The sequence below is a fragment of the Triticum dicoccoides genome, chromosome 3A (genome assembly GCF_002162155.2).
Source record: "Triticum dicoccoides isolate Atlit2015 ecotype Zavitan chromosome 3A, WEW_v2.0, whole genome shotgun sequence".
Classification (NCBI taxonomy): Eukaryota; Viridiplantae; Streptophyta; class Magnoliopsida; order Poales; family Poaceae; genus Triticum; species Triticum dicoccoides.
Window position 1 is genome coordinate 577,333,375 of NC_041384.1, and position 20,526 is coordinate 577,353,900.

A 20,526-nucleotide genomic window follows, 5' to 3' on the forward strand; every position below is an offset into this window, starting at 1 on the left:
TTTTGAGATTTAGGGAGACCGTAATATGAGAGGAATTAAGGAGACACAAATGCTCAAGCTTGGGGATGCCCAAGGCATCCCAAGATAATATTTCAAGAAGTCTCAAGCGTCTAAGCTTGGGGGTGCCCCAGTTGGCATCCCACCTTTCTTCTTCGACAACTATCGGTTAGTATCGGTTGATCCTAAGTTTTTGCTTCTTCACATGATGTTTGATATTCTTAGATGTCATTTTATTTTGTTTTGATTGCTGTTTGAATATCAAGATCTGAATTATTAAATGGGAGAGTCTTCACATAGCTAAATAATTATTCAACTACTCATTGATCTTCACTTATATCTTTTTGGAGTAGTTTGTCATTTACTCATGTGCTTCACTTATATCCTATGAGTAAATAGTTGAATGATTTGAATATCATAAATCTGAAATTATATATGCTTATCCCATGGGGAGTAATGACTTCACATATAAGAATTAGAGGTGGTAAATTTATTGAAGGTTAGCAAACATTGTATTGGTCATTTGAACAATTCATGAAAACATATTGAGGGAAGATAGATTTCACATATAAATATACTATCTTGGACATATTTTATGATTGTGAGCACTCATTAAAATATGACATGCTAAAGGTTGATGTTGGACAAGGAAGACGACGTAATGGGTTATGTTTTCTTATATCCGAAATAAAGTAAATTATCATGGATCATTTAACACGCTGAGCTTGCCTTTCCCCCTCATGCTAGCCAAATTCTTTGCACCAAGTAGAGATACTACTTGTGCTTCCAAACATCCCTTAAACCGGTATTGCCATGGGAGTCTACCATACCTACCTATGGATTGAGTAAGATCCTTCAAGTAAGTTGTCATCGGTGCATGCAATAAAAATTGCTCTCTAAATATGTATGATCTATTAGTGTGGAGAAAATAAGCTTTATACGATCTTGTGATGTGGAAGGAATAAAAGCGACGGACTGCATAATAAAGGTCCCTATCACAAGTGGCAATATAAAGTGATGGTCTTTCGCATTAAGATTTTGTGCATCCAAATATAAAAGCGCATGACAACCTCTGCTTCCCTCTGCGAAGGGCCTACCTTTTATTCTTGTCTTATACCTTATGCAAGAGTCATGGTGATCTTCACCTTTCCTTTTTACATTTTATCCTTTGGCAAGCACATTGTGTTGGAAAGATCATGATATATATATATCCAATTGGATGTGAGGCATCATGAACTATATTTTGTTAACATTACCCTTGAGGTAAAAGGTTGGGAGGCGAATCTATAAGCCCCTATCTTTCTCTGTGTATGATTAAAACTTTGAACCCATAAATATCACGTGAGTGTTAGCAATTGTGAAAGATTAAATGATAGTTGAGTATGTGAAGTTTGCTGAATCAAAGCTCTGACATAGACCCTTCCTGAAAATAAGATGAATTGTAATTGTTTGATGACTAATAACACGGTTTGTTAGTCTTCAAGAAAGTTTATGATCTATGCTTTAACATGGGAATAGTTTGTTACTTGATCATGAAAAGTCTTATGAGTTGAGCTACTGTTATGATATATAATGATGCTAGAAAAGGTGATTGAAATTATCATTGATCAAACTTGTGCACCTGCTAGCATTCACACTTCATAAATTATTTCTTTTATCATTTACCTACTCGAGGACGAGCAGGAATTAAGCTTGGGGATGCTGATACGTCTCCAACGTATCTATAATTTATGAAGTATTCATGCTATTATATTATTTGTTTTGGATGTTTATGGGCTTTATTATACACTTTTATATTATTTTTGGGACTAACCTATTAACCGGAGGCCCGGCCCAAATTGATGTTTTCTTGCCTATTTCAGTGTTTCGAAGAAAAGGAATATCAAACGGAGTCCAAATGGAATGAAACCTTCGGGAGAGTTATTTTTGGAACGGAAGCAATCCAGGAGACTTGGAGTAGACGCCAGGGAAGCTTTGAGGAAGCCACGAGGCAGGGTGGCGCGCCCTACCCCCTGGGCACGCCCCCCACCCTCATGGGCCCCTCGTGGCTCCTCTGACCGACTTCTTTCTCCTATATATATCCATATACCCTAAAAACATCAGAGAGCACAATAGATCGAGAGTTCCGCCGCCAGAAGCCTCTGTAGCCACCGAAAACCAATCTAGACCCGTTCCAGCACCCTGTCGGAGGGGGAATCCCTCTCCAGTGGCCATCTTCATCATCCCGGCGCTCTCCATGACGAGGAGGGAGTAGTTCACCCTCGGGGCTGAGGGTATGTACCAGTAGTTGTGTGTTTGATCTCTCTCTCTCTCTCTCTCGTGTTCTTGAGATGGCACGATCTTGATGTATCGCTAGCTTTGCTATTATAGTTGGATCTTATGGTGTTTCTCCCCCTCTACTCTCTTGTAATGGATTGAGTTTTCCCTTTGAAGTGATCTTATCAGATTGAGTCTTTAAGGATTTGAGAACACTTGATGTATGTCTTGCATGTTCTTATCTGTGGTGACATTGGGATATTCATGTGATCCACTTGATGTATGTTTTGGTGATCAACTTGCGGGTTCCGCTCGTGAACTTATGCATAGGGATTGGCACACATTTTTGTCTTGACTCTCGGGTAGAAACTTTGGGGCACTCTTTGAAGTACTTTGTGTTGGCTGAATAGATGAATCTGAGATTGTTTGATGCATATCGTATAATCACACCCACGGATACTTGAGGTGACATTGGAGTATCTAGGTGACATTAGGGTTTTGGTTGATATGTGTCTTAAGGTGTTATTCTAGTACAAACTCTTGAATAGGTCGATCCGAAAGAATAACTTTGAGGTGGTTTCGTACCCTACAATAATCTCTTCGTTTGTTCTCCGCTAGTAGTGACTTTGGAGTGAATCTTTGTTGCATGTTGAGGGATAGTTATATGATCCAATTATTTTATTATTGTTGAGAGAACTTGCACTAGTGAAAGTATGAACCCTAGGCCTTGTTTCTTAGAATTGCAATACCGTTTACGCTCACTTTTATTACTTGTTACCTTGTTGTTTTTATAATTTCAGATTACGAAAACCTATATCTACCATCCATATTGCACTTGTATCACCATCTCTTCACCGAACTAGTGCACCTATACAATTTACCATTGTATCGGGTGTGTTGGGGACACAAGAGACTCTTTGTTATTTGGTTGCAGGGTTGTTTGAGAGAGACCATCTTCAACCTACGCCTCCGACGGATTGATAAACCTCGGGTCATCCACTTGAGGGAAATTTGCTACTGTCCTACAAACCTCTGCACTTGGAGGCCCAACAACGTCTACAAGAAGAAGGTTGTGTAGTAGACATCAAGGCATTGCTATGATCTTGTAAGTGTGTCTATCTCTTGTATTGTTGTGTGCCTGCCAGCGTGCTTTGCTAGGATTTTCGACTAGTAATCCCTTTGTGCAGACAATGATTTCTACTACTGGCTGCTAAATTAGATATGTAGATGTCATACATGATACTACCTCGTACCTCCGTTCCTAAATATAAGTCTTTCTAGAGATTCCACTATAGGCTACATACAGAGCAAAATGAGTGAATCTACACTTGAAAATGCATCTATATACATCTGTATGTGGTCCATATTGGAATCTCTACAAAGACATATATTTAGGAACAAAGGTAGTACATTACACAAAATCGTAGGTGGCATGTAGGAATTCCAGTGCACTACATTAGGCTCCCTTAGAGTGCCTGCTAGTCCAGCACACAGAGTCATGACTAGTTTATGCTACGCACGCAATCGTTAATTGGTGGTTTAAATATGTGCAAGGGATATGCAATGTATTATCATGTAGAGATGTCTGAAATTAGCCGTGTCAACTTGCAGAAAGGGTTACACAATGAAAAAGTACAAGATGTATGTGGCAATTTCATGGAACATCGCAAAAAAGGAGAGGCAACAGTGAGCCTATACAGTGTGCTATGTTAGGTCACTCCTCCATTACAATCATCGTGACATGTTATTTGTCTGTTAGTTCTATTGGCCAAGTTTCTTAGGGACGGTTATTACGAGTTATCCTAAGAAAATAAGCACATGTGAATATAAGCTACAGGCAATAAGGCAACCAGTTCTTTTCATTGCCTTCCTTTTCAGCTTATCTTTGGTATGATCAGTGAAAATTCTATATTGCATTATATTTTGTCATTTTTCTACCCATATGAAAATTAATTTGACTTGCATACATCACAAACTGAACCCGGTACAGTAATTAATATGATAGGAAAACAGACCATCACTATTTGTTCAAAATGCAAATACAAAGATACCATCTACTTGGCACAATCTACTTTGGTCAATGTCTTCCATAGAGATCTCATTGCCTAATTTAAACGAAGAACGCATGACCCATATTTAAATGAAGAACAATTATTTATTGAAATTCGATGGTCCAAGTGGCTGGTTATTATCATATAGCAGCACCACCTGAAAGCATCATATAGCAATAGCATCTCATAGCAACTCATCATACAGCAGCAGCAGCAGTGTGCAATTCAACATATAGCAACAGCAGGAGCAACTCATAGCAATTCATCATATAGAAGCACTAGGAGCAGCTTATAGCAACTCATCATATAGCAGCAGCAGCTCATAGCAACTCATCATATAGCAGCAACAGCTCATAGTAATTCATCATAGAGCACCAGCAGGAGCTGCTCATAGCAATGCATCATATAGCAGCAGTAGAGGCAGCTCATAGCAATTCATCGTATAGTGGATTAGAATGAAAATTTGGCAAAAATCAGAGGAGATCCTCACCTTGTTGGATGAGCTCATCCTTCAACAACACCTCAAGGCCACAGCCTGGGAGGAGGGGAGGGGGAATAATGTGCCTTCTACCGTAGTGTGGCATCAGCCGTAGTTGTGCGGCGCCCACTGGAGTAGTGCGTTGGACGGACCACAATGGAGCAGCTGCTGGAGACCATGAGAATGAGGGGTGGCGCCAGAGGGAGGAGCAGCCGGGGAGATTTGGCCCTACCCACCGGCCATGTAGCATAGCTGGACAGAGCATCATTGAGGACCAGGCCAGATGGGACTAGTGGCGACGGCTCGCTAGAGGAACCCCAGTGCTGCAGGCAAGGGATCGAGGTAGAGGGAAAGGGGGGAGGAGTTGCAAGCGGGCAGGGCAATGAACGCTTGCGTGTTTGTTTTTACTTGAGGTTCAGGTGTGACGCGGGTGTGAGCAGTTGCATTTTGAGTGTAAAATAGGCAGACAACAAAGTCATTTTACTATTCCCCTTCCCTTCAATTTTTAGTGAGCTTCTACCCGAAACACCCCCCTCCAAAGCAAAATAAGTTAAGCCCAAGCCCATAACTCAAAATGACTTCTTTACATCTTTTATGGCTTATTTTCACAATAAGCTCTGAAATGGCGGAATAGAACTGGCCCTTAACCTGCAATTCAATTGTACGTGCAATGATGAATCACTCCTGCCTGCTATAGTGTACATTTAGGCATCATCATATACATGGCCTAACCTAATACATGTGCATTCCATTGTAGAATCTGGAATATGCAATGTTTATGTTAGTTCATACGTTGCACATGATGTTTAAATGCCCCTTAAATTTGGTCAGTCAGGTGATGGTCTTTAAGCCTCCTTCTTTACTTCTTTTCTTGATATGTAAGATTTGCTCACACATCTGTTCAATTGCTTGTTTGCATCAGCCAGCCATACTAGGACTGTTTGCTTTGATTACTTGTTGTTCTTGACCTAACACTCTAATAGAGCGTGTCAACGATTTAAACACTAAGGGCTGCTGTAGTGGGGGCTTTCTAACTCATAGGTGACATAAAGGTTTGGCTGTACACTAAAGTAGGCTCTCCAAGAGTACTTGGAGATCTAGTTCGAAGGTATGCCTAGTTTTTACATAGTGCACACATAGTAAATGCTCATTTCATTATGTGAAAGTGCAAGAGATGTGGCATGTTTCATTATGTGGTGTTGTTTTGTTATAATCTCATCATTTTATGTTGTTGACATACTGGAAAGTATGCATATTTATCTTCCAAGGAGACGAGTAACTAGTTTGTGTCACCTTGCAGAGGGGGTGCAATAAAGATAAGATTGAGGATTTCCAAGTACAAGATGTTAGGAAGGAGCCTTGCAAGAGAAGTAGGAGCAACGCTGAGCCTGTTCAACCAGTTAAGGTAAGTCACCGTATCCAACTCAATAGTTCAATTCCTTGTTTGTTTCAGGCATAGTTAATTTGCTCTTTTCAATTGCTTTATTTGTCCTCAGTTAATTAGATGCCCAAACATTGATGCCTGATGTTGGGTACTTGTATAACTATTAGTTGACATAATTAAAGGCCTTACCATTTAATTACTCTGGCGTAGTGCGCCTGAAGCTTTGAAGTCTATTAGCCAACTATTACTGCATGAGGCTCACAATCTAGTTTATACTAGGCTAATGATTGCATAGTTTTGCTTGTTGTAGTAGGTTTGTAAGAATCCCTCTGCTATTCATTATGCTCCCTAAGACTTTAATTGAGCTACAGAATGGCCAACTGCTTGCTTACTTCTACGCAATGTGTTGTCTAAATTTGTAACTTGTCTGTGTTTTGGATTTGGCCCCAACATCATGCTCCTCTGGTGAGCTAAGAGAGATTTCTGTATGCGGGCTGCACAAACTACCATTATTTTTAAAATACCACCTTCTTATGCTTCATGACTTGTAACATTATTGTTAGTCCTTTTTTCCATGTACAAAATAGTCTGTCTTGCTCGCTTCACTGTTGTAACTATATTTTTGTCCTAGTCATGTGTACTTACAGAAATATTTCAGGATGAAGTGACATCAACACAAAGATCTGCGAGCAGTGCGGCATGGCCGTTACCGAATGATTATGGATTGGAATTGGAATGTGCTGATGTTCTCGAGCATCAACTAGAGGTGGCAAGACAACGTGTACATGATTCTCAACGTGCAATCAACAAGTTAAGACTGGACTTGTGGGTATTAGATGCATGAGTCAAAAAATGAATCAAGACACTAAGGTAACCACGAAGGAATTGGAGATTTTGCGGATTGAAATTTGTGCTATCTTAATCCGGCCAATCCTATTTTCTTAAGAGATTATAGTTCAAATGGTAAGTTCTGTTGATGCGTGTCCATGATGTATGAGTTTTATTTGTCCAGTGTATGTAATTTGATGTTTGTGTATGCTTTATTATCACTGGTGCCGAACTATAATGCCTAGTGGGTATATTCGGCTGTAATTTCTTTATTGTATAGTGTAGGATTATTCTACGTTTCTATGCCTTAGTCTTTTTATTGTATAGTGTATGTATTTTAGAGGCGATAGTATAGAGTAGGATAATTCTTGAATATGCTATACCGTTGAAACGGGGGCCAACACGCCCAAACCTTTCCTACATACCATACAAACGAACAAACATGTGTAGTCACCTTAATTGGGCTGGTCAAAATAATATTAAGTGGATAATGATGTGGCCCACCGTAACAATGGCTCTTAGCAGGCCGTTAACAGGCCAAAAGCTCGACATGGCCGTTTAAATGGAAATGGCCCGCGGGCCTCTAGCAGACCTAAATACATGTCAATTTTGTCTCAGCCCTTTTACTTTACGGGCCAGTAAGAGGCCAAAAGTGATATGGGCCAGAGCAGACCCAATTTGCAAACTAGGCTTTTAACAGGCCAAAAGTCGCATTGGGCTGAAATGATGCCCTGCGGAACATGGGCCCCTAATGGACCTAAAGTCAAAGGCCCACCTGTTGTGCGGGCTGTTAACAGGCCGAGAGACAAAATGGGCTAGGAGTTGGCCCATTTATCGAACGGACCAAGGACAGGCCTAAAGTCACAGCGGGCTAGAATTGGCCCAACTGCAGAATGGACCGAGAAAAGGCCGAAAGACGTTACAGGCCGTTACTGGGCTGGAACTGACGATCGGCTGCTAACAGGCCGAAAGAAGCTCGGGCCGTAATTGGGCCCAAAGACATAGTAGGCCGTTAACGGGCTTAAACTGACGATGGGCTGGAAATTGTCAAATCTAGAATGGCCCTTTGATGAGCCGATTCTATGTAACTTATATGGGTCGTGCTTGTAAATGGGTCTAACTCAAGTAGGCCGCTAATGGGCCGGCCCGCTTATTTTGACAGGCCCGGCCTTTTAACCTGAATGGGCCACTGTTGGGCCGAGACACGTGTCGATGTATCATAGGCATGTTCCGTTCATTCGCTGGATGACAACTGTCCAAACGCCAGGCCAACACGTGGATCTGCCAGCCAATGAGAATTTTACACGTGGAAAATCCCCATTGGTCTGCACCGTTAACGGGTTATCGGATCCAAACCTGAACCCGATAGCTTAATGGCAGCCTGTTACGGTGGATGCCATGTGTCGGTCACCCTTGACGAAAGCACTTCTATGATGCATGATTTATCGTCATGGAAGTGGACACTTCCGTGATGATAATTTTGGTAATGTCATGGAACACTTCTACGACAACACAGGTATGACTATCTTGATTCTGTCATAAAATCATCATTGATGTACATGCAGGACAGAAAACGTGACCTATTGTGACAAACAAGTATCATCACGGAAGTGTGTGTTTTTTGTAGTGCTTTAGGGCCAGTTTTTTGTGTCTAGTTTGGGCTTCTAGAGTAAACTGCCTTCTATCTAGCTTACTCTAAAAGCCCAAACTTCTAAGCAGGAGACAGTTTATTTTAGCTTATTCTAGAAGTCAGGGAAAAATTGGCCTTTACTTTGTTTCCAAAAGAATGCACTATGTAATCCACACTGTTAAAATAATAATGCATTGGGCATGACACTAAAAACCTTTTTCATTTTTCAAGGAATGTGTCATCGAAAACCTTCACTTAACATTACGGGTCGGCCGGAAATGAAGAACTAGCGGTCCGACTTTCTGTCGGGTAGTGGGATGCCGCACATTTCGTTTGAGGATGTGTGCGTACACATATCATATACGAAGTATTTCACTCATTTTGCTTTGAAACATGCTATTTTTTTCTGGGCCCCAATCACTGTTTGACAGCAGGAATTTATTGCACTCAACATGTTTTATTCTTTCAGCACGGGATCATCCACCCATACTTTTAGTTTGATTTCACACTCTGTAACACTTTTATCTTTTGAACCAATGATCCATTTGCTAATCCTGGATTCATGGCATTTAAATCTTTAAAACAAGATCAATTTTGAACATCGTTAAAACAAGTTCAAATTCAAATGTTGATACAATTATGAAACTTACATGATACTTCCTTCATCCACACATATAGGGCCTAAGGGCATCTCCAACGGCAACCCACAAATTTCCTCCCGCATCCATCCATGGACAGGGGGGCCAGTCCACAGATACGGATGCAGGAGGCCGCCATCCAACCATAGCCACATACATCCGGCCTCCCTTTTTTTGAGTCCGCACGATCAAACAGCCGCATACAAAGGATACAGACGTTCAAATAGCCGCACGCAGCAGTAGTTCAAATTTAAAAATGTTCAAATATTACATCCTAACATTGTTTTCCCCTTTAACTGCCCACTGATGCTCAACCAAATATTCCTTCAGCTGCTCGCACTGTTCAAGATATCTTCCAACATTCCGATAAATAGGTCGATTTGTTGCTTACCGGTGTCTGGCCAATAAGATAAATTGGTCGACAAATCAGCTGATATGACGATAAATTTGCCGATATGCCAATAAACTGACTGATTTACCCCTTATCTTGGGTCGACAGATAAGTTCCCGATAAGCGATATCCCCAACATTGTCTGCTCGTGAGTTGGTCGATGCCGAATTTGTTGATACATTTGAATAAACTCTTCAAATGTGGTCTGATTCTTGTCTGAAGTTGGATAGGATCACCCATGTTCTTAAATTCTAGAGCTGCGGCCGCATCATCACCCTCATCCTCGACAATTATGTTGGGCACGATGAGATAACATGTCGCCACCTCTCACAAGGTCTCCGGATCCCATTGTTTAGAAGGTTCACGAACAACTGCAAAACGGGCATGCAGAACTCCAAATGCCCTCTCGACATCCTTTCTACCTACTTCTTGTCTTTGGGCAAAGTGAGCCTTTTTCTGGCAAACTGGGTTAGAGATGGTGCTGACAAAGGCAGCCCACAGAGGATAGGTACCATTAACCAGATAGTAGCCCATGTTGTACTCATATTCATTAACAGTATAGTGGCAAGGAGGAGCTTTTCCTTCAGTCAACCTCACAAACAACGGTGATTGCTGCAGCACATTGTTGTCATTGTGAGACCCTCGCATGACAAAGAAAGCGTGTGAAATCCAAAGATCATGTGATGCAACTGCTTCAAGAATGATGGTGGGCTTCTTAACATGACCCTGATATTGCCCTTGTAAAGCCTTTGGGCAGTTCTTCCATTTCCAATGCATGTCAAGGGATCCAAGCAAACATGGCCACCCTCTTGCTTCTAAGATTGCCAAGAGCCTCTCGGTGTCTGCCACAATTGGTTCTCTTAGGTACTGAGGTATGAACACCTCAACCACGGCAGTTGCAAACCTGACCATGGCATCTCCGCATGTGCTCTCAGACATGTGTAGGTACTCGTCCCACGAATCAACAGTTGTGCCATATGCGAGCATCTGGAGTGCGGCCATGTACTTCTGGTAACCATAGAAGCCAATCATTCCCATGGCGTCCTTCTTCAGGGTGAAGTAGTATTATAGGACCAGACGCCATGCTACAAACGATCGAAAGTAGTCTTGCACATTCAAAAACATCAGCAAAAATGGTCAGCGAAGAGTGCATCTGGGGTAAAGTAGTCAGCCATCAGTGTCAAATGGTCGCACGCCCTATTGCAGTTGAGCACTCGATGACCCTTGATCGAGCCCTTGGAATTGAGAACATGTTCCTCCACACGCTCCGCGTCTTCAAGGACCGCCTACATCATCGCCATCTCAGTGAAGTACTCCTCCTCGTCCGACGAGCCATCGGACAACTCAACATAGTGCTCGTATATGTACTCCAAATCAAAATCCATTGCTAGAAAGAAGAAGAGGAAATGCTTTTAGCTCCAGTGATTCATCGAACTGTTGCGGGCATGATGAGTATAGCAATAGCGAATGGTATCTCAGGGAGTGGTCATAGGACAAGGGTTGAACGATGATGAAGGAGAAGCGGGGTGGATCCCTGCTCGAGCACTAGAGGTGACGCTGACGTAGAGTTTCGACAGGGGTGTGACATGGCGACCAGGGTGGTGGAGCGGCAGCGAAGGCAAGAGAGAAAGTACAAAGAAGAGAAAATGGGGAGGATGGAGGCGCGGGGTCCGGAAGGGTTTTGGGTGGGCCAGGGGTGTCGGAGTCCTACACGTCTGGTGTCCGGACTCCCGCAAAGCGCCCCCACTTTTGTCTTCGATTTGCGGGAGAAAACGCGCCCGGACCGTGCCACAGACCGATACAGGCCCGCGTTGGATGGCTTCCGCGGTCTGGACAACACGGTCAGGACGTATGCGGGTGGCTTGCGGGTCCGTCTTGGAGATGCCCTAATATGTCTTTCGAGGTAGCCTTTGACCAATAGTAAAATTATTTATATATGAGATGTATGATATAAAAATTATATCATCACAAACTCATTTCACATACAATTTGAGGATATGCTTTGTGTGACATGCATGTCATATAATATTGTGCTAACCCATAGTATATGCAGGGTCCTATATATATAGATGGAGGAAGTATACCAGATGGTACATTAATGAAACCGAAGTGAACCAGTAGTGAAAACATGCAAAACAAAACATAATTAAACTTACATCAAATCAGAGATGAAACATTAATGATTTATAGAATGAAACAATGACGAAAACATGAAAAAGATAATGCAGGAAAAAAATAATGAAAACATGTAAAGTAGTTGTGCCACAAAAACGGAATCGTATAGGAAAATATGAAAATAACACCCTTAGAACTCAGCTATACCATGAAAGATAACTTAATAAAATTATATGAAAACTTATTTCAAGACTCCAAAAATAAAAACGAAAGCCGAATAAATTATTAACGATATTTGAAATGAATAAGCAATGAAAACATAATTTGAATTTGAAAAAAAAATCAATTGTCTCCAAAATTGATATTGTTTTGCAAATTTAAATATCATCATGAGTACTAATATCTGAACGGTTTATCAACGGATATTTTGTTCAGAAGATATAATTGATACAGATTATTTAATCACACTGAAAGCATGAGTGGGTGAGATGTAAGGCTGGTTATAGTGAGGGTAACATAAGTAGTATCATGTACTTGGGACTCGTAAACATGCTTATGTGGCAGACAATTAAAGAAGAGAGAGATGGTTATAATAACATAGATAGATATCGTAACATAATAAATGTGGTGCTACTATGTGTCATGCATGGCAATAAATGAGACCATCTATGATACTATGCACTATAGAAGTAGTGACATAGACTAGTACACCCTCTGTAAACTAATATAAGAGCGTTTAGAATACTAAAGTACTGATCTAAACACTCTTATATTAGTTTACAGAGGGAGTAACATATGCATGTTACTAGTCTAAGTTACTTCCCACTATGATCAGCCTAATACTACTTTTATTACTTCAAACATACTGTACCAGTTAGGCTAGTTGTAATGAGGAGAATCATATATAATATCATGCATATGATACTAGTGTATGATATTATCTCTCTAATGCATGATATCATATATTTAGTACTCCCTCCGTTTTTTATTACTCTGCGCCTAAGTTTTTGCAGTTTTTTCCTAAATGCTCTGCGGGCTAGCCATTTCTCCCGGTTCCTTCCAATTCTGCCCCTGATTCTCAGCTTCCCATGTAACTAAAGCATTAACTGCTAACCAATCCGTTGCATGCAGCAGCAGCGACTAGCCAATCCCTTGCATGTGTGGAGCCATCCCAAGCAATTAGTGCCGCAGTTAGCGTGCATGCAAAGCTGACGAGCGGAACAAGTCAATCCGTTCATGCCCTTATTTGTAGCGTGTCAGTTTCCAATACACACAATTAACAACAAAGCAGGGGCAAACCAGTCCAAAAAATTCTCACCAGAGCCCTCCTTGATATCCGGGATTGCACTTAGGCGCAGACAAAATAAAAACGGAGGGAGTATCATGTAGTACTGTATTTATTGTCATGCATGACACAAAGTAACATAGCATTTATTATGATACGGTATCATAATATGATACTCCATCATCTCTTTCTTCATTTAATGCTATGACACATCATCAAAGTTGCCTAGTTGACATGCATGATACTATGATACTACCATTATGACCAGCCTTAGGCTGGTTGTAATGGGGAGTATCATACATATGATACTAGTTTATGATACTATTATCCCTAATGGGGAGTATGTTGGTATCATAGAGGACTATATTTATTGTCATGCATGACACAAAGTAGCACATCATTTAATATAATAGGTATCATGATATGATACTCAAGCCTCTCTTTCTTCGTTTAATTCTATACCACCTCATCAAAATTGCTTAGTTGGCATGCATGATACTATCTATGATACTTTTATTACGGGCAGCTTAGTCACTCTGTCGTGAGGCCTCCTCGCTACCTGTGCCACATATTACAGAGACGAGTGAAAAAAAGCAATACATGCGCGGCATCCTACTACTCCCTCCTTTCCAGTTTATAAGGCTCAATTCAAAAATCTCACCAACCAAAATAGATGATGAGTGGTGAAATATTTTTTTGTAGTTTCCAAAAGCACCCAATTAGTGCTTTTATTTTCCTTAAAAAATTATGTTTACGAATGCATTAATTGCAATGCATGCATAAAGTGCATGCATTGATCAGTTTTCTCTTAATACTTGCATGCAATGATTTAATGTACCTTGAAGTCTGAACATGTGATGGAAAACAATCAAATTAAGCCTTATAAAATAAAAAAACTAAATTTTTTAAATAAGCCTTGTAAACCGCTAAGGATGGAGTAGAAAAATTACTCTCGTCGGCCGGGCAATAGAAAAGATGCTACACGTCGCCGCAGATTCCTCCGCGCGCACGTTGGCGGCTGACACGAGAACCAGATTCACCGCACCGCGCGCTCTGCTCACTGCTCACTCCAAACAAACATCGTCTGCGGCCTAGCCGCCTAGGCAACGACAGCGCGACGAGAGCCACACACTCGTCACTTCGTCAGTCGTCACGGAGATGGCCGCCGCCGCCGCCGCGGATGAGCCGTGCCGCTGCCACATTGTGGCGGTGCCGTTCCCCGGGAGGGGCCACGTCAACGCCATGATGAACCTGTCCCGCCTCCTCGCCGCGCGCGGCGCCGCGGTCACCTTCGTCGTCACCGAGGAGTGGCTCGGCCTGCTCCGCTCCTCCTCCTCCTCCGCCCCGCCGCCGCCCGGCGTCCGCCTGCGCGCCATCCCCAACGTCATCCCCTCCGAGCACGGCCGCGCCGCCGACCATGCGGGCTTCCTCGACGCCGTCGCCACCGAGATGGAGGCGCCCTTCGAGCTCCTGCTCGACCGCCTCCGGGAGGAGGAGGGGGAGGTCGCGGCGCTCGTGGCGGACACCTACGTGCCCTGGGTCGTGGGCGTCGGCAACCGGAGGGGCGTCCCGGTCTGCTCGCTCTTCCCCATGCCCGCCTCCTTCTTCTCCGCCTACTACCACTTTGACTCCCTCCCGCCGCGCCTCGCCGACGAGCACGCCCCGGCCGCCGGCGCCGCTACAGGTCAGGTTCCTCTTCCAATACGTGCTGCTTCCAAGCATTTCTGATAGGCTGATACCACTCCCGACTGCTGAACCACTAGCACTACTGATTATTTCACTCAATTTATTTGTTGTTGCATCTATCACGTGTTGGATTTCAAGACGCTACCATCTGATGTACTCCCTCCTTTCCGTTTTATACGGATCAATTCAATAATCTCACCATCCAAGATAGATGATAAGTGCTGGAATAATTTTTGTAGTTTGCAAAAGTACTCAATTAGTGCACTCGTTTTCCTCAAAAAGTTGTCTTTACCAATGCATTAATTGCAATGCATGCATGTTTGGCCAATAAATGACAAAGAAGCTTTACATACTCCCCCCGTCATGGTTTAGAAGGCACAGTTGAATTTGCGTGTGTTTCCACAATAGACAAGGTTTAGGGCACATTGCATTTATTTCTAGTAGCTAATTAGTACTCCGATATACTATTTCTATATGCATGCATAGTGTGAATGCTATTTTTTAGCCCATCCCACAACCAATAGATAATCACCTAGGTCCCAGAGAATTTCCAAGCGCGCCTTTTAAACCGTGACGGAGGGAGTACATTGGTGTGTTTTGTCATAATCCTTGCATGCAAAGAGTTAATGCACATTGAAATCTGAACATGTGATGAGAAGTAGTAGAAATGAGACTTATAAAACTGAAAAACTGAAATTTTGAGATGAGCCCTATAAACCAGAAGGGAGGTAGTACATATTCATGTTTATGCATGAGGGTACTACTCTCTCCGTCCCAAAACAGAATTTTGGGACGGAGGGAGTAGTACGTGGTAACTCTGCCAAAATATATATATCCTGCAGAATGCCGACATACACGGATGCTCTCAATATTTCGCTGATTCAAGTATCATTGTTTGACTGCTCCATTATTTATGTGCACATCCCCACGTAGTTTCAAGTGTTACGATGCCGGCAGCTGCATGTGCAAAGGACCAAGTGACCCGGAGCATGGTCAATAAACATTGCCAAACATGAAAATGACTAATTAATCACATGTAACTTCAAAGTGGGCATGTCTATTTGTTTGTGGCACATGCTATTACTGGGAGAAAACTCACCGAATTGACGGTCTAAATGCAGTTTTGTTATGGATAGTCCAAATAGCCAGAACTGAGCCATAGATCAAGCTTTTTTTTTTGAGATTAGCCATAGATCAAGCTTGAGAAATTGGTGTCGCATATGAGTATTGTTTTAACTGCACCACATGGTTCTCATTTCGGGTGATTTTATTTTTTTATAGTCATTGTTATAGTGGATATAGTTTGTTCATTTCAGTAATAGACATGGCAGCTTGCAGCATTGCTCAGTCATCCTTTCTTTTCTGCAGATAAATCTGATGAGAGACTTGAGCACTATATCTCAGGCTTTGCTTCAAGTTCAGTGACCTTATCTGATCTGGAGCCCCTAATTCACAACAAGACAACAGTAAACCATGTCCTAGCAGCTGTCTCTAGCATCAAGAACGCGCAATGCCTCCTATTCACCACTATGCACGAGCTCGAGGCCGGTGTCATCAACTCCCTAAGATCAGCACTCCCATGTCCAGTTCTCCCAGTTGGGCCCTGCATTCCCTACATGACACTACAAGACCAGCATTCCAAGTCCAATGGAGAAGTTGCCACCAGTCCAGGAGACTGCTTCACCTGGCTAGACTCTCAACCTGTGAACTCGGTGCTATATGTCTCCCTCGGCAGCTTCCTCTCTGTGTCAGCCTCCCAGCTTGATGAGATAGCATTAGGCCTTGCATCAAGCGGTGTCAGGTTCTTATGGATTCTTCGCGAAAAGTCTTCCCGGGTGCGAGAACTTGTTGGTGACACCGACAGGGGCATGATAATGGCATGGTGTGATCAGTTGAAGGTTTTATGCCATCCTTCTGTTGGGGGCTTTCTGACACATTGTGGAATGAACTCGACACTTGAAGCTGTCTTTGCTGGCGTGCCTATGCTTGCTCTACCACTGTTCTTTGATCAACCGATTGATGGTCGTCTGATTGTTGAAGACTGGAAGGTTGGACTGGCCCTGCGCGAATGGGCCGATAAGGATGGCCTGATTGGGAGTCAGGACATTGCAAGGGCTGTTAAGAGGCTCATGGCCTGTGATGAGGCCGATACCAAGGCGATAAGGAGGCGTGCCCTTGAGTGGAAAGAGGTCTGTGGCAGAGCTGTTGAAGAGGGTGGATCTTCGTATGATAATCTCAGTTCATTGATGCAGATGGTATGCGAGTCACGATGTGCTGAACTCGATCAGCAATGTTCCAAAACTGATGCTTGAAATGCATCATCTATTCAAATGTTGTCTGAGTGTAGTTTTGATGGGAGAGCTACGGTTTCTGGCAGAGCAATTCATTGTCCTGAACTCACTCAGCCATTTGGTTTCATTGTTCTTGTATCTTCCATTCATTGTCCTGAACTCAATGAGCCATTTGGTTTCATTATTCTAAGACTACTTGTGCAAATAAGGTTCAGAATATGAAGGTGCAAATATGGTGTTAAAAATAAGCTGGTGTTAAAAATAAGGAGGAAATTCAGAAGGACAGAGAGTCGAAAAAAAGAGCAGTGTTTTTTTATTGCACAGTTGTAAAGTGTTGCCTGTGAGAAGAAAAATTAATGTGCAGAAACGCCTTTTTATCAGCAATTGCAGTGCGGCTAGTTCAAATTATGAAGTGCAAATTTCAAACTATGGTTCAGATTTTGAAATTATGATGAACACTGCAACTGTGGTTCAGATTTTGAATAACAGATAGATATCTCACACACCACATTTTTAGGAGGAAATTCAGAAGGACAGAGACATCAAAGATTATTCAAATAATTGAATAGCTGTCGTAGATAGCATCCAGAAAACATATATATACACCAAGACCAAGGTGTATTTTTCTCACACAAGTCCTAATATAATAGTTTGTCAACAAGTCAGATAATATGCCTGACTTGCAACCAAACAACTGTTATTCAAACCCTTCTTGCACGCACTCTTCTAAAAGCAAGAAACGAAATGTCAGACAATCCTTCCATCGCACTCCCAAATCCAAACCCAAAGCAACAAACACGCGGGCAGCTCATTTGCACAGGTCGGTCGCAGGCGGGCGCAGGGCGACTCCTCCGAGCTTCTCGCTCGAGTACTTCTTGTAGACGACCTTCAGCTTGCTGTCAGGCGCGGTGGAGTGCGAGGCCACCAGGATCTTGGCAGCGTCCCTGAAACCAATCATCACACAAAAGCATTGTCTCTGTCAGTGCGTGCCCCTGAATGATATTCAGGCTACAATAGGGATTCAGTAGTGTGCACATGCTTATAGCTTACATCAGCTGCGCTTCAGTGAAGCCAGTGTGGTGCTTCAGAGTGTCGGTCCACAGAGGGGTCTTCTTGAGGGTGAGCCTGGCGGCGTAGACAGCAGCGGCGGCGACCATGGAGGGCTTGGACTGCACCAGCCCGTATTGCAGCAGCGCCAGCTCCGCGAAGAAGAAGACGGTGTTCTCCATCTGCACACACATCCAGGAGAAGAGAGACAAGAGAAACATCAGCACACAGACTCGCTGATCTGAAGAATTTGTATGCTGTGTCTGTATGTAAATGTAAAGTTCTTTTACCTCCTTGTCGTTCTTATGATCGGAGGAGCACGCGGCCTTGGCGAAACGCACCAGAAAGACGTAGTGCGTGGGCACCGTCAGGTTCCACTCCAGCCTGTTCAGGATGGCCTTCTCCATCTTCAGAATCTGCTCCCGGGTGTATGCGCTGTCGGAGATCAAGATGAAATCATTCACCTGCAAGCACAGCCAGCAATCAGAAACGTGGACTCGATGAATGAATGAACATCTGGTAAGCAGAGGGATTCTTCAGCCTACCTCTGGAGCCCAGATTTCTTCGTACTTGCAGGCGATGAGCAGGGCGGAGACGCCCACCAGCTGCAGCTCCCGCCGGAGCACGGACTGCAGCGAGAGGTACATGTCGATGATATACACCGTGAGATACAGCGACTCGGGCATCAGGTCGAACTTCTGGTGGACTTCCAGGATCCAGTCGATGAGGATGCCCCTCATCTTGGCGTTGATCTCCACCTGAGAGTCCATGTAATCACTGGCGAGGCACTCATTCTGTCAACAGAGAGAGCAGGGAAACAACACCTTCAGATTCAGAGACCAGGCAGGCAAGGCAGGAGATCACAATGCTTTTGCACACTCTAGTACTTCTACTGCCTAAGGGAGTACATGTTTTTACCTCAGCGACTTTGTAGAATTTGTAGATATCCTCGATGTAGTCGACGACGGCGAGCTGGTTGTCGCCGTCAAGCTTGTCGATGTCCTGGATCGCTGGCTCTTCGGTGATTCCGGCTGCAAACTGGCATTGCAATGGTGGATCAGAATCAGAATCAGATCAGGCTCCTTGCACAGGTCTAGGAAGCAAAGTGTTTGACTGTCGACGGATGAACGCGCGTACCTTGGAGCGCGCCGAGAGCACGTGGCTGAGGGTGGTGACCACCTTCTTCCTCGAGTACTTGCGGACGGAGCTGACGCTGCCGGCCTCCGACTTGGTCACGTCGGAGTCGGAGCTGATCTCGATCACGTGCTCCGGTGGAGGAGGGGCGGGCTTGACATGATGAGCCCTCCTCACCGCAGGCCTCGCCGCCGGGTTCTGCAGCAACCAAAGCCAGGCGACGCTCCGATCAGCACCGAGACCAGATACGATTCAAATCAGGATGAGGGAGGAGGGCATGCGCGCGTGCGTACCTTGGCCTTCTCCTGGGCGTTCTTGAGGAGCTGGGCGCCGAAGTTCCTCGTGACGGGGCGGTTCACCGGCTCATGGGGCTGCGGCTTCCTGTTTCTAAGAACGCAACGTAAGCAGGAGTTCCATAGGAAGAAGAAGAAGATGAAATCGTACTGGAACGGATAGATTTGTTGCTTACCCTTCGGCCGCGCGGGCGTTGACGACGTTGGCGATGTCGCCCAGTGGGGCGCGCCGGTTGTTGGCCTCGAAGTTGCCGATGTCGCCCAGGGCGCGGCGGGTGTTCTTGGGATCGGGCCTGCCGGCCATGGCCGCCTTCTGCTGCTTGCCCATGGCGGGGACACCGCCACCACCACCACCTAAAGCTGCAGGGCAGAAACAAGAAGAAGTCAGATCCGTCGGGAGGAGGTGGATCAAATCAAGCCACATCAAATCGCCATCAGAGTCGAATCTTGCGTCTGAAGCTGCTCTAGCGGCAATCAATTCAGACCAAAAACGAGGATTGGAATCTTGAGCAATTAATCGCAGAGAAAGCCACGGATCGGAAGCTTGAAGCACAACCTTGCTAAGAAATCAAACAAAAACGCATCAAGAATTCACCCCAACCAGACAGGGAGTCAGGGCCGAAACGAACACCCCCAAGAAACTCATCTTCCCCCCCAAGAACCCCATCTTTTCCCCCAAGAACCCATCTTTTCCCGAGACCAGAACAAGAACCAGGAACCAGCGAAGGATCCACCCAGGGGGAACCACGCCAAAGGAAGAAGAAGAAGAAGACGAGAGAGGGAGGGCAGGATCCCGTCGGCGCACGCACCTCTGTTCTGCTGCTGAGCGGCAGCGACGTTGTTCTGCGCGCGAGCGGCCATCGCGTCCCCCTCCTCGCCCTGGCCAAAGATCCCGGACAGCACCGAGGAGAAGAAGCGCGCAACCCGCGAGCCCTCTTCCCCGCCGGCGAGCGCAGCCACGGTGGGTTACGGCGAGCTCTACGGCGACCCTTCGACTCTTCTCGCCTCGCCTAGGTATGAAT

The 20,526-nt window shown here is 44.2% G+C and overlaps 2 protein-coding genes across 3 annotated transcripts; one reads left to right on the plus strand and one right to left on the minus strand.

Annotated features, from left to right (window-relative positions):
* Positions 1 to 14,097: 14,097 nt before the first annotated feature.
* LOC119269317 (UDP-glycosyltransferase 87A2-like) lies at positions 14,098 to 17,410 on the plus strand. The gene is made up of 2 exons (XM_037551111.1): positions 14,098 to 14,737; positions 16,108 to 17,410. Exons 1-2 carry the CDS (start codon positions 14,212 to 14,214, stop codon positions 17,049 to 17,051), a joined length of 1,470 nt encoding a protein of 489 aa, XP_037407008.1. The 5' UTR covers positions 14,098 to 14,211; the 3' UTR covers positions 17,052 to 17,410.
* A 158-nt stretch (positions 17,411 to 17,568) lies between these two features.
* On the minus strand, positions 17,569 to 20,520 carry LOC119269318 (cyclin-B1-1-like). Of its 2 annotated transcripts, none has more exons than XM_037551113.1 (9): positions 20,314 to 20,520; positions 19,681 to 19,864; positions 19,505 to 19,592; positions 19,215 to 19,409; positions 18,996 to 19,115; positions 18,623 to 18,871; positions 18,368 to 18,541; positions 18,081 to 18,259; positions 17,569 to 17,974 (listed from the first exon to the last, which is right to left on the minus strand). In XM_037551113.1, the coding sequence occupies exons 1-9, from the start codon at positions 20,363 to 20,365 to the stop codon at positions 17,839 to 17,841; spliced, it is 1,377 nt and encodes a 458-aa protein (XP_037407010.1). In that variant the 5' UTR covers positions 20,366 to 20,520; the 3' UTR covers positions 17,569 to 17,838. The 2 variants fall into 2 exon arrangements, with proteins under 2 accessions (XP_037407010.1, XP_037407009.1); XM_037551112.1 differs by having other exon boundaries at positions 19,505 to 19,598.
* Between the last annotated feature and the right edge of the window lie 6 nt (positions 20,521 to 20,526).